Consider the following 13,953-nt stretch of genomic DNA (forward strand, 5'->3'; position numbering starts at 1 on the left):
AGCGAAGGTGTAAAACTGCTCAAAAGAAGCCTGCACGGAGAACACGTGCCTGCATTTACTGCACATGTAGTCTCTCTCGTACTCCAGCACTTTGGTCACACTGGTGCGGATCACCGTGCCGGTCACCGACAGGAAGTGACCCACGTCTCTAGCTTTAGGAATGTGATCTCTGGTCAGCTCGGGACACATAGGTAAACCTAAAAACACAAGCACGTAAGCGAAGAAAGCCATATATCGAATAGGAAAAGCACGTCGACTATTTTGAAATCGCCCACCAGGTGTCGGTGTTATTCTACCGCAGCCTTCCAGGGCTCTTTGTTTGAAAAATCCTATCTCCCGCTGCTAGATGGCACTGCGTATTCGCTCATTAAAAGTTCAAAAGCAGAGTTACAGGATCTTGCATAATGAATTAACTCGGAGCGCATTCAATATTTGAATATGACCTGGCCCGGGACGGTTGCATCACAGAAAAACATAAAAGAGAGAAGAATCAAAACCGTCAGAGTTACTTAGGCAACGATATTCACATTCACTTGTTCTCTCTCCCTCTAACCACAGACGCTGACTGCAGTGGATACGGAGAAAATGGGTTCAGTAAAGTGTGTTTATTCGGATGAGTCACGTCTGCAGGGCTACAGATGAAGAGCGTGTAATTACAGGTGACGGCAATCATCTCCTGCGGGACGTGAGAGAAAAGGCACTTGGCTTCGCCACAATGCAATACCATCCATCCCACATACCTCAGGGATCAGACGCAAGCCTACACGTCACCCAAAACAGTCTTCGCACGCTTACCGTCTATGTTTCTAGAGAAGCAGATCGGGGCTGGGCGAAAAACACTGCATATTCATGATATCCTCGCAATCAGGATTTCGATTAAAAGCACCTTGGTGAAAACGCCACTGATTTTGAAGGATTTCGACCATTGTGGTACCTTGTTTCGTTAGACAAGAACTAAATAGTTCTTGCAAGCACAAAAAAAAAAAAAAAAAAAAAGAGAACCATTTCCATGGTTAAAATCGGCTTTTTCTTTCTTAAGCGGTGCAGCATTTTCCGCAGAACAAACAGTATTCAAAGCTTGTGCTCGTATAATCCCTGCACACAGAAATGTTCGCTTTTCATGCATTTCAAATTTTCTCTGCATGAGAGTAAAATAACGTTGGTGATACAGTACCGTCTTTTAACATTAGCTATATAAGATAAGGTGATCTAGTGGAAAACGCTTCTAATCCGTTTGTTAATCTTAGTTCATTCATTAATGCATTATTAAAAGAAGTGTTAATCCTATTTAATGGGTCTGAGCTGGCTAACAGTAAACGGTGAATATTTGTATTACTATTAACTAAAGTTAACACTAATTAAAAAAAAAAAAAAACAACAACTAAGGAATGCTACAGTTGCTCATTGCCAAGTAATAATTAATCAATTAATTAACATTAATTAAGGGGACATTATTGTAAAGTATTAAAATAAAAAAAACTAAAAAAATGTTTTACATGTAAAATAAACAAATAAATATTATTAATTAATTATCTTAAATTAATTCACTTGCTTATTTTATTAAGCAAGGATGCATTAAACTGATCAAAAATACTTTCATATTGTTACAGAAAATAAAAAAGTAATTATATATGGCGTTATTATGATTAGTAAATACAGCAAAATACATTTTAATATTACAATTCAATGCATAATATGTAAATGACAATATTATTCATATATTAACATTACACATTACAGTTTTACTGAATCTTTTACCATAAAAACAACTATTTTTAAAGCATCTTTTCACTATATAGTGCATGTGGGTAAAATAATATTTGATATGCACTTACTTTGGTGCATATAAATGAAGATTAAATATTAATTCTACGTTCAAAACAGTGAGGAAAACATGCTAGATGTAGATTTGTACAGTATGTAACATCTTTAAATATTTTTAATCTACTGGCCAACAATGATAATTAATCTATAAATACTGACATATAGAAAATGATTTAAACGCTGAAAGATGGAGCAATATTTCAGCCATCTCACCCAGCTTGACCTTTACTGAGCATCTTTCTTTATAATACAGCTACGTCACATCTCTTCAGGAAGACAACCGATGATCGGACACTCCAGGTTTGCCGAGACACCACCTGGATGCCCAGTATCACTCACTAATGACCTTCACCAAAGCATGAAAGCAGCCAGACACATGACGTGCTTGTTCATCGTGATACGACCAGCGGTCTGTGAGCTTTTTATGGCTGTGTGTCCTATTTTCAGAGCCCTTTTATATTCACAGCACGCTGGATCTATGAGTGGAGTCTGCACTCGGGCTATTTATAACTCTCCTTTGTCCACAAACGGGATAAAACATCCAGGAAACAGGAAAGGTCAGTATGATTATTGCTGACACACTCCCTGCAGCAGTCAGAGTCTCGGAGGCATCCATCTATTGATGAGCAACATTTACATGAGTGATGCTCCTCACAACACAAAAGTCCACAACCCAATGCCAGGGTGTTGAGAAGTGCACTGCTATGTGGTTGCTCACTAGCTTAGACTTTAAGTCAAAGCGGTGTCATGTAAAGTCTCTGAATAAAAATTATTATTAAATGAGAGTAACTTATTTACATGCTATATTTTTTGGATCACTTATAGTTTTTAAAGTATTTTAAAATAGCAGTTATTTTTGTATTTTAAAATAGCATTTATTTTGATATTTTTTTTATTTAGGTTTTATATATAGGTATATATATATATATATATATATATATATATATATATATATATATATATATATATATATATATATATATAAGGACAATAGTGAATTATTAAATGAATAAGGAAAAAGCAAAAAAATTAAATTTTATTCTAAAGACAGATTTTAACAAATAACTTTAATAATTGCATAAACTAATTAAATACTACATAATTATATAATAGCATTTATCAATCACTACATCATGCATATACATTTCATATAGGACATAATTATATGCGCATGTTATAATTATTACTAATTATATATATATATATATATATATATATATATATATATATATATATATATATATATATATATATATAAATAAAATTTGGAAATACTTAGTGAACAATTCATGCTCCATTGGACAAGACTGAGTTTACAGATGAATAAATAAGGAAAAAGCAAAAAAAAAAACAACAAAAAAACCAATTAAATTCAAAATAAGACAAATTTTAACAAATAACTTTAATAATTAAAGTACTACAAAAGTACTAAACTAATTATATACTACATAATTACATATACATATATACTACATTTATCAATCACTACATCATGTATATGCATTTCATATAAGACAATTATTATTATTATTATTACTAATAATATTAGGGTTATTAAAAACAGTATTAATATTCACTAATAGCTTTAACTTAAATAACTGTTATTTTAAAAAAGCATTCATGTGCAAATTTCCTGATTTTCGTTGAAATTTTTGTTTAATTCTTTGTACCTTTGTTACGCGGCCAAGTCATTTTTAGCATTACTATTAGTATTTTAGCATTTCATTTTACGTTTTGTTTTAATTCGGCACTGATTCGGTTTCATTTAGTAATTTTCACGTAACTTTTTAAGCTAGTAGTTTTCAATTATTTAAAATTGTCTTCTTTCGGTGGTATTATCTTTAGTTATTTAGTCCGACCACTTTGCAACAAGCCAAACGATCGCACCACGTAGTCCTGCATATTTTCTTCTTCAAAAATTTGCCTTTACTTTCCACAACCGCATACGGGTTCGAAGCGTAAATACCTCATTCAACTGTTCTTTCCTCCGACTGACCTCCTCTCTCTCTCTCTCTCTCTGTCTGCATGTCTGTCTCTCTCTCTCTGTGTCTCTCTCTCTCTCTCTCTCTGTCTCTCTCTCTCTCTCTCTCTCTCTCTCTCTCTCTCTGTGTCTCTCTCTCTCTCTGTCTCTCTCTGTGTCTCTCTCTCTCTCTCTCTGTCTCTCTCTCTCTCTCTGTGTCTCTCTCTCTCTCTGTCTCTGTCTCTCTCTCTCTCTCTCTCTATGTCTGTCTGTCTGTCTCGGTCTCTCTCTCTGTCTGTCTGTCTGTATGTCTCTCTCTCTCTCTATGTCTGTCTGTCTCTCTGTCTCCCTCTCTCTCTCTGTCTGTCTGTCTGTATGTCTCTCTCTCTCTCTATGTCTGTCTGTCTCTCTGTCTCCCTCTCTCTCTCCCTCTCTGTCTGTATGTCTCTCTCTCTCTCTATGTCTGTCTGTCTCTCTCTCTCTCTCTCTCTCTGTCTGTATGTCTCTCTCTCTCTGTCTGTCTGTCTCTCTCTATGTCTGTCTGTCTCTCTCTATGTCTGTCTCTCTGTCTCCCTCTCTCTGTCTGTCTCTCTCTCTCTCTCTCTCTATGTCCCTCTCTCTCTCTGTCTCTCTCTCTCTCTGTCTGTCTGTCTCTCTCTCTCTCTGTCTGTCTGTCTGTCTCTCTCTCTCCGTCTCTCTCTCTCTCTCTATGTCTGTCTGTATGTCTCTCTCTGTCTCTCTATTCTCCACAGACTGGGATCGATACACTGCCTCTCGCTCCTCTTGTCGTTACATCACGCGGCGTTTGCGCTCGCACCGGATGCGCGTCTCACGGCATCTCGGCGCGTAACGAGACTGTTGTTACGGAGAAAAACGCATCAGCATATCCTGCAGGTTGTGTGACACTAGATCAGAGGAAGCGGCCGTGATAACAGATAACGGTTCGCGGCGGGACAAACGAGCTGTCTGCCACGGTGTGCTGCGGTCTAATTGCCTGTAGAAGGAAGCAGCCTCGGCGTTGCATTGACAAACTAACAGGCCGCGAGCCTTCGAGAGCAAATGAAACAGGCAGTCGGAGGCACTCTGCGGCTTTATGCCATAACAGATCTACCGGTTACACAAAGAGAACAGTCAGCCATACACAAGCCACTTGTGATCACGGGGAGGTGCGTGTCACTTTGGAAATAGAGAAATTGTTTACTTTATGCACAAAAAGCCCCATTTCATTTGCTAGAGCTGCAATGCTTATAGCACACACTCCAGTCTAGACCTGCCGCATACAGCATTATTCTCAATACAACCTCATTCACAATCATTGGGTCTGTTTTTAAGCTTTAAAAAAATCTGAGTACACTTTGGCTTCGACTGGAATGATGCGTAAATTAGGAGGCACTTCTGTAATTATGTTTTGATACTTTGATATGAAAGATATTGTTCAAACTTTACTGTACAGATGAGATTAGTTCAGATTGTAAAGTAGATATCAGAATAAATGGAGTAAATATTCTAAACTTTAAAATGATAAATTCTAAAGATGTTTAATAAAAATAATAATTATATAATGCTCATAAATAGTAAAAAATTAAAATTATATATATACATAAAAATAATAATAAAAGAATAATATATATATATATAATATATATATATAAATTTTTGTATACTTATGAGCATTATATATATATATATATATATATATATATACATATATATACACACACTTTTTTATTACTACATTTTTATATGCCAGTAATTATATTTTTTTTTTTAATCTATTTTATGAGAAATGCATTATATAAAACAATTTAATTAGTTATTTATCATTGTAAAGCATTACTGATTATTTTACCTACTATTCTACTCAATTTTTTCCTCTTTTAATGTTAGGAATATGCTGGAATATGTGGCACACTTTTCTCCCTGTATAATTCCCCAAATAATGTTATGATAAAGTGATAATATTGATGTGATATTGAAGTGATATATGATAATATTTCTTCAACATTAGCTACATTTTTGGCTAGGTTTTTTAAAGATTCCCCAAGTTTACGCTATTGGTTGTTGCGTCAGGCTGGTCTGGGAAATTTTACAAACGCTACATAAAATGTTGGTTGATGGTTCCCTGATCCAGGCGTCAGCGTAAAAGAGACGCTTACCTGATATACGAACATGCAGATTGTGTTTGAGTCTGAAACTCTGCTGCAGCGAGGAAGAAGAAGAAGATATAGCCTGGGCTACTCTGTGCAGGGCATTCTCAAATATAGGCAGCACCTGGCTGGGGAGCGCATTGAAACACTCTCCAACCTCCATATTGTCCTCGAATAACGTCATGGCGTTCACTACAACGGGATAGTGAGCATCTTCACTGGCCTCCTGGAAGATCTGCAGGATGTCATTCTTGTGGTGCTCCATCACGTACGTCTCAAAGGCCAGGCCTATGAAGGACACCTGCTCCTGACTGAGCGTCATGTTCACTTGAAGACTGAACCGGATCCACTCTGACACGAAGCGTTCTGCAAGAGAGCGGCGGATGATGGTCTGGACATCTCATCAAACCCTTGCATACACTTGTATCATAGTATCTGGAGATTTTTTTTGTTGTTGCATGTTATATATACATTTATAATTATTTCAATGTTTGATTTTGACAAATGTATGACATAATTGTAACGACATAAAGTAATTGAATTAATCAGCCTGAAAAAAAAATAGACTATAAAACTTCCTCAAGCAATTTATCATGATTATATATATATATATATATATATATATATATATATATATATATATATATATATATATATATATAACGCTAAAATGGTCTGTATGTTCATTCTAAAGTATGTTACATGTTTTATATTTATTTTTTTATTTTAAACTACTTAAAAAGGCATGATTCAGACGTACATTTAAGCAATAAATCGTGACTGCGATGATAACCCTTTTATTAAAAGGACTATGGTAATAATAATAAACATCGGTTTTGTTTTGGGGGTTTTTGTGCACGTGACATTATATTATTTAACCCACAAATGTTTTATGCATTCTATCAATTAATCCGAGCTCATAAAATTGCATGAATAATAATTAAGAGCTATTTTAGAAGAGTTTCAGAAGGTCACGACTGGTCACGCGGTCTTGATATAACAAGCGTTCAAACCGCTTCTATTACGCTCGTTACTCTTTTGAGCACAATTTAAGAAACAAAACGCCCTATTAATATTAATAATTCTCTGCAGTTCTGTGTTTGACATACCTGAATGGATGAGGAGCACTTATATATAGCCTACATCTACAACATTCACATATGGGCGTTTCTTCCTGTCCGTGTTTTCAGATTTGGCGCTTTATTTCGAATCTTTCTGCGCTGTAGGGGTGCACGTGTAAACAAACTTTTAATTCTAGCAAACGATAACGCATACTAAAGCATACATGGCACTACAAAAGCAGTTACTTATTTATATGCTAGGTTTAATTTGTTATTTTTGTGTACATTTTGGCACTGATACATTATAGGATAATGTGATCAAACAAGCTCCCCCGTTTTTAGACTTGGTAGAACCCGGTGAACGGAAAACGTGCCACGCGGAAGTCGATGATGTTTTAGCTTCCGCTCTTCCGCCAACATAAAAGTCCCGTTATTTATTATATTATATTATATTTTACACGTAACTGCTAACTTTGTAAGCGTAAACCTTTCTTTTGCAGTTTCTTTGAAGACTTAAAACTACGTATTTGATTTCTGAATCGTATTATAAAGAACCTGTTATAAGACGTATAAATAAGATGAATATATAGGCTACTTTTTAAAATGTTTTTTGGTTCCTTTAAAAGAAAAGGTGTTTGCTTAATTCTAATTAACTTATATAAATAACTTTTACATATTGAATTATATTAAATGATAATAATTACGAACTAAGGAGAGTAGCAGCTTTTAAAGACAGTTTGCAAACTGGAAATTTAATTTATATCAGTTTTTCCTTTTTTTATTGTATACAAAAATTGATATTAAGTGACTTACATTTTTAGCAACATTGTTGTCTACTTTGCTCTATTTCGTCTAAAAGTAAAAAAACAAAACAAAAAAAACAAAACAAAGTCAGTCTTTCACACACACCGCTGTTTCGTTTATGAATGAATCTTTGTTTTTGAACAAATCTAGTGAGTCAATGGTTCAATGACCCATTCATAAAAAAAAGAGTCAATTGCTTCATTACTAAATGAATCAGCCGTTTGAACGAATCGGTGACAAAGACCGTTATATTCCGTAAATGTTCCTTAATGCCACATTAGTGCCGTGAAAGGATGCACTGTTGATACTGATTTCATTTATCTGGTGACGTTTTCTTCCCGATCTTATTATTCAATTGAATATATTTTAGAAATCAAAACAAATCTTGGCACAAAATATGGCATGCATTTATTAAAGTTAGAAATATTGCAAAGGTTGTAAAAAGATTCAATGGATAATATGGAAAATATCAATTGGAAGGATAATTTATATTATTAATATATTATTATTGTCTGATCCTTTTTTAAAAAGTCCTTAATGTAATATATACATATAAACAGTATATATACATTATGTTTATATATATATATATATATATATATATATATATATACATACATATATATATATATATATATATATATATATATATATATATATATATATATATACACACACACACATACATATATATATATATATATATATATATATACACACACACATATATATATATATATAAACATATATATACATATATATATATATATATATATATATATATAAATATATATATATATATATATATATATATATACACACACACATACACAAACAGTATATATATACACACACACACACACATATATATATACACATATACATACACACACATATAAGGTAAACATAACACAAACGTACCTATAATTTCCAATTATGGATTTGTCATTATTAGGTTTATTGTTCCTATATAAAGAAAAAGTCAAATGACAATAAAAGTGTTTATTTTTCTTCTTGTTTCAGAGCAATACGTGTCGATGTTTATGAAAATACAAGCATTTTAAATCAAACGTCCTTTGCTTTTGGTCCCCCGAACGGGCGAAGGTCGACTCACATAACAGACACACTTCATTAAATGTCACAATAATTATTTATTCTTACGCATACACCAGTAATATAAATATAAAATATGCATTTATTTTAAAATTAGTGAGACATCATTATATCTGTGTTGAGACATCCATACAAACAGTTTAATCCTACCAAAATTGATAATGCAGCTGTAACAAAGTCATTACGGTGGCATTCTAAAATTAGATACAGAGGAGACAATACTGTTGTTATTTCTCTTTTAACAAATAGTAATTAGCAGCGTATGCACCACTCTATAGAAACTGCAGTAAATTAAAATGTCAAACATACCTATCATCACTTTAAAAACAACAAACCCATTCACGGTGGGGAGGAAAAAAAATAAATAAATTGAACAAATGAAAGGATGTGCCGTTAAATAATGTATCACTTTTTTGTCTTTTTTTGGTCGACATGCTCTTTAATTGCAAAAGTCAGAAGGAGAAGTACTGAGCAAACCACTCTTGTCTCTGGGGGTCTGGAGAGGTGACGGGTGATTCTTCTCCTTCAGGAGGGCTGTGGAGAAAAAAAACGAACAGAGGGAGACAGGGATAGAAGGAGAAAAACAAACAAAGAAATACAGTCAGAGACATGGAGAGCATTACAAACCCACTAAACCACAGCTTCTCGCTGCACTGAAAACGCCGAAGCGTAGCAAACGGTTGATTGTCCCGTCCGCGCGCTGTCCTTTAGTTTTTATTTTGTTTTGCGCGCGTTTTCCAGGAACAGGCTGATATGAAAGCTTCATTGAACTTGCAAAAAGGCCTGGTGAGCGCCGTGTGTCAGAAATGTCATGAATGCAAATTGCCGTAATATTAACGTTAAAAATAAAAAGGTTTCTTTCCTCAGACCGTTCAAAGGTTTGGGTCGGTAGGATTTCTTTCTTTTGTTTCGTTCAGCGTGAAGGGGTTTCTATTTTGAATATCTACTGCCCTTACCGTTAATTACGTTAATATATATATTACATAGAAAACTGTTATATTGTAAAAAAAAAAAATGGGAATTTAACTTGAATGCAATTTCACAAAATTGAAGTTTTTAATTTTAAAAAAGTAATATATTTTATTTTGATTAATCTACAACTAGCTAGCAATTGACAGAAAGATAGATAGATAGATGGATAGATAGATAGATAGAATGACAGATAGATAGATAGATAGATAGATAGATAGATAGATAGATAGATAGATAGATAGATAGATAGATAGATAGAGCCTGAGACAGATAGATAGATAGATAGATAGATAGATAGATAGATAGATAGATAGATAGAGCAGATGGATGGATAGATGGATGGATAGATGGATAGATAGATAGATAGATAGATAGATAGATAGATAGAGCCTGAGATAGATAGATAGATAGATAGATAGATAGATGGATGGATAGATGGATGGATAGATAGATAGATAGATAGATAGATAGATAGATAGATAGATAGACAGATGGATGGATAGATGGATGGATAGATGGATAGATAGATAGATAGATAAATAGATAGAATGACAGATAGATAGATAGATAGATAGATAGATAGATAGATAGATAGATAGATAGATAGATAGATAGATAGATAGATAGATAGAGTAGATGGATGGATAGATGGATGGATAGATGGATAGATAGATAGAATGACAGATAGATACATGATAGAATGAGATAGATAGATACATGATAGATAGATAGATAGATAGATAGATAGATAGATAGATAGAATGACAGATAGATAGAATGACAGATAGATAGATAGATAGATACATGATAGAATGAGATAGATAGATACACGATAGATCGATAGATAGAATGACAGATAGATAGAATGACAGATAGATAGAATGACAGATAGATAGATAGATACATGATAGAATGAGATAGATAGATAGATAGATAGATAGATAGATAGATAGATAGATGGATAGATAGATAGATAGATGGATAGATAGATAGATAGATGGATGGATAGATGGATGGATAGATAGATGGATAGATAGATAGATAGATAGATAGATAGATAGATGACAAATGGATATATATGACTGATATTTTATGTAAATGATAGACAGAAAGGGAAGATAGATATTTTTTTCTTTTTTGTTCTTTCATATAATCTTTCCAGGAAGCTCATAAACTAGAGTTTCTCTCAAGGTGCAGCGTCTGTGATGTAGTCAACCTCCAGCTCCTTTCAAGGTCTTCCGGAGCTTTCAGTCCTGATTAATTTAGCCCCCAGCTCAACATTTATAGAAACACTTTTTATTCGTCCCTCATAACTCCTCAAAACACTAAGCGCGAGCGCGCCTCTACGCTGCTGCGGAACATTTTCCTGTTTATTCCGAGGAAGGAGCATCTCTAAGCTACAAGTCGTCGTTTTTTTCCCGCCTCAGGTAGTTTAGCATTAAACGAGTACGACGACTCGCATCTGGGCTTTTACCACCGACCACAGGCAGTCAATGAGGATGTTACCCTTTCGTAGTTTCATAATATCCACTAAGTGCTAATTTGCTTAAACTGCTAATAGGTACATTTCAGGTATACGCTCCCTTTAGGTAAATAAGGTACAAAGGCTTCCCTTTCGAAAGGATGCTTCTCTACCGTCACGTTTTGTACCTTTTTTTTTTTTACTGAGAATGCATGCATCTGATGCTACGTCACTGTGCCATCAAATGCGGAGGCCGATAAATATCTCACGTATTACACTAATGTAAAAGTAGTTTGAAAAGTTGAGCCAGCCAGCAGACCGGTATCTTCTGAATCCTGGTATTCCTGGTTGGCAATCTCATCTCTATTCTCTTATATCTCCAATGAAATCAATGCGCTTTGGTCTCAGACGCCTGAGCCGCGGCAACTCAATTTAACGCTCAATCGAGCATTTACATCAGCACTAACGCAACGTCTACCCGCACCGAGACGCGGGATGATGGAAGTCAAACACCTTCAAAGCAGCACACCTGAAACAGAGCTCTTTGACTTATTTAAAGCAAATTAGCATGCTATGGGGAGCGCTAACATTTTTGAATGTATTCCGATGGATTTTTTCAATCGTTGGGTTTATTTAAAAGTGCTAGACAGATGCGTTTTTTTATTTTTTAGCACTCCTTGAGCATCACATTTTTAAAGACCCAATTGAAATCACTTATTAAAATAGGAAATGTGTGCATATGAGCATATGACCAAACAATATTGTGTAAAAATCTATATATTTTTCTGTTTCTGTATATAAATGGCATACCGTGTTAACAATGAATGTGTATGTGAGCAAGTCTTAGCTTTTTAGATTTTTTTAATGTAAACTATAAATATCATAATCTTAATTGCGTCTTGACAGATAGTTAGAAACTACTAGTTATAGCACAAAAAAACATCAAGTGGTATGGAAAATTTTTCATATCCACCGACGTTAATCTACTCGCCTGTCGGACAAAATGACAGATTCTGCAATACGATTGGCCAGATCACCCGTCAATCAAAACTCCCAACGAAAGCTCGATTTTGGAAGCACTTAGGATTGCGTTAGCATTTAAATGGCCGGAAAGCGAGCGCATAAACTAAATGCCACAAAACTCCGGTGTCAAATACAAATACCATTTTTAAAAATCGTTGGTTTACGTAAACATATGCTAGATGGATGCCTTCGCCCATTTTTAATGTGCATTTCTGTCAACTTTTAGGATTACATTAGCATATAAACAACCTGAAAGCAAACGCATATTTAACTTGAGCGGCAAATTACATATTTAAACAAAAAAACAAAACATTTATTTAAATGCGCTCGATGAATGTCTTTGACTCTTGTGATGCATGTAGCAATTTAAAAAAAACACAAATCGAATTGAAACTGGCCTTGACATTCCTATAAAAAAAGACTTTTGGTCGAACTTTTCATTGAATATTTTAAATAATAATCTAATAATAATCCTTCGACAGAGAATTAGACTGGATATGAATGCATAAAACCTTTTCTCCTCTTCTTTTTCCAGACTTTAAATTTTAAACGTGCATATCTAAGTCAATTCCGTCAGCTTTAACGATCGCATTAGCATATAAATGGCCCGAAAGCAAACGCATATTTAATAAAAGCCACAAAACTCAAGTGTCAAATTACACTTCTGAAAAATCTTTCGTTTATGTAAATGTGCTCGATGAATGTCAATATACATCTAGCCGTTTAAAAAAAAAAGAATCAAACTGAAACAGCCGTTGACATATTTCCTATCAAAACAGGATCAAAAAGTCATTTTTTCATAAAATATTTGAAACAACAACCCGATTTTCACGCCAGAGAGCATCCGACTGGACATAAATGTGCAAAAATCAATATTTCTCTCCGTTTTTTCCCCACACGGTACGTTTTAAATGTGCGTATCTCTGTAAAAGTGAATTCTGTCAACTTTTTAGGAGCGCATTAGCATATAAATGGCCTCGCGGCAAACACGTATTGACTAAAAGCCACAAAACTCGAGTGTCGAATTACAAAGAGCACTTTTAAATGTATTTTGAGACCCCAAAGCTCAAGTGCAAAAGTACAGTGTGAAATCCTAATTCTTTTAAAATGTCAACAGAGGGGCCCGCTCGAATATTAAAGAGCGACTCTAGTTCGGTTGCTAAGCGGACCAGGTTCGTGGACTGTGTGTGAGCGTCTCGTGACGAAAGAGTACAACTCCACCTCACTCGTTTGCATTCAAACCGGCATGCAGGGAAACACGCGTAACGGTGCTTCGGACGACACGATACTTCCTGAGTCGAGAGCAAAAACATGCATGACACAGCAACCGCTCGAAACATGCCCACTGCCAAAGCAGAGCCATAGGCAAAGGTTTATTGTTGGAAAAGAGTGAGGATAGTGTATTTAGGGAGCATATAAAACCCAAAAGAGTGTAATCTGCATGGTCACACAGATGCAAGACAGTACATTGCGGAAAATGAATATTTTTTGTTTATTTTTGTCATTTAAAATATTCATTCTCTCCGATGCTGTGTGGTGCTCAAGAACGATAAAAGACATCACGTGACAGATGAGTCGTATAACTTC

The 13,953-nt window shown here is 34.6% G+C and overlaps 2 protein-coding genes across 7 annotated transcripts in view; both read right to left on the reverse strand.

Moving 5' to 3' along the window:
* Positions 1-7,105, reverse strand: part of mcm9 (minichromosome maintenance 9 homologous recombination repair factor) — a 16,821-nt gene extending 9,716 nt beyond the window's left edge. For all 5 annotated transcript variants that reach the window (XR_006247154.1, XR_006247155.1, XR_006247156.1 and 2 more), the window contains exons 1-3: positions 7,041-7,105; positions 5,941-6,297; positions 1-197 (exon numbers count right to left, since the gene is read on the reverse strand). The exon at positions 1-197 is cut by the window's left edge and continues 120 nt beyond it. Coding sequence is in view for 2 of the 5 variants with exons in the window: in XM_043218694.1 (XP_043074629.1) it covers positions 1-197; positions 5,941-6,253 (510 nt within the window). In the remaining 3 variants the exon portion in view is untranslated. The remainder of the gene's footprint in view (positions 198-5,940; positions 6,298-7,040) is intronic.
* A 1,678-nt stretch (positions 7,106-8,783) lies between these two features.
* fam184ab (family with sequence similarity 184 member Ab) overlaps positions 8,784-13,953 on the reverse strand; it is a 105,475-nt gene continuing 100,305 nt past the window's right edge. For both annotated transcript variants that reach the window (XM_043219868.1, XM_043219869.1), the window contains one exon: positions 8,784-9,443. In XM_043219868.1, the coding sequence (XP_043075803.1) occupies positions 9,362-9,443 (82 nt within the window). In that variant the 3' untranslated portion in view covers positions 8,784-9,361. The remainder of the gene's footprint in view (positions 9,444-13,953) is intronic.

The sequence above is a fragment of the Puntigrus tetrazona genome, chromosome 20 (assembly GCF_018831695.1).
Source record: "Puntigrus tetrazona isolate hp1 chromosome 20, ASM1883169v1, whole genome shotgun sequence".
Taxonomy (NCBI): Eukaryota; Metazoa; Chordata; class Actinopteri; order Cypriniformes; family Cyprinidae; genus Puntigrus; species Puntigrus tetrazona.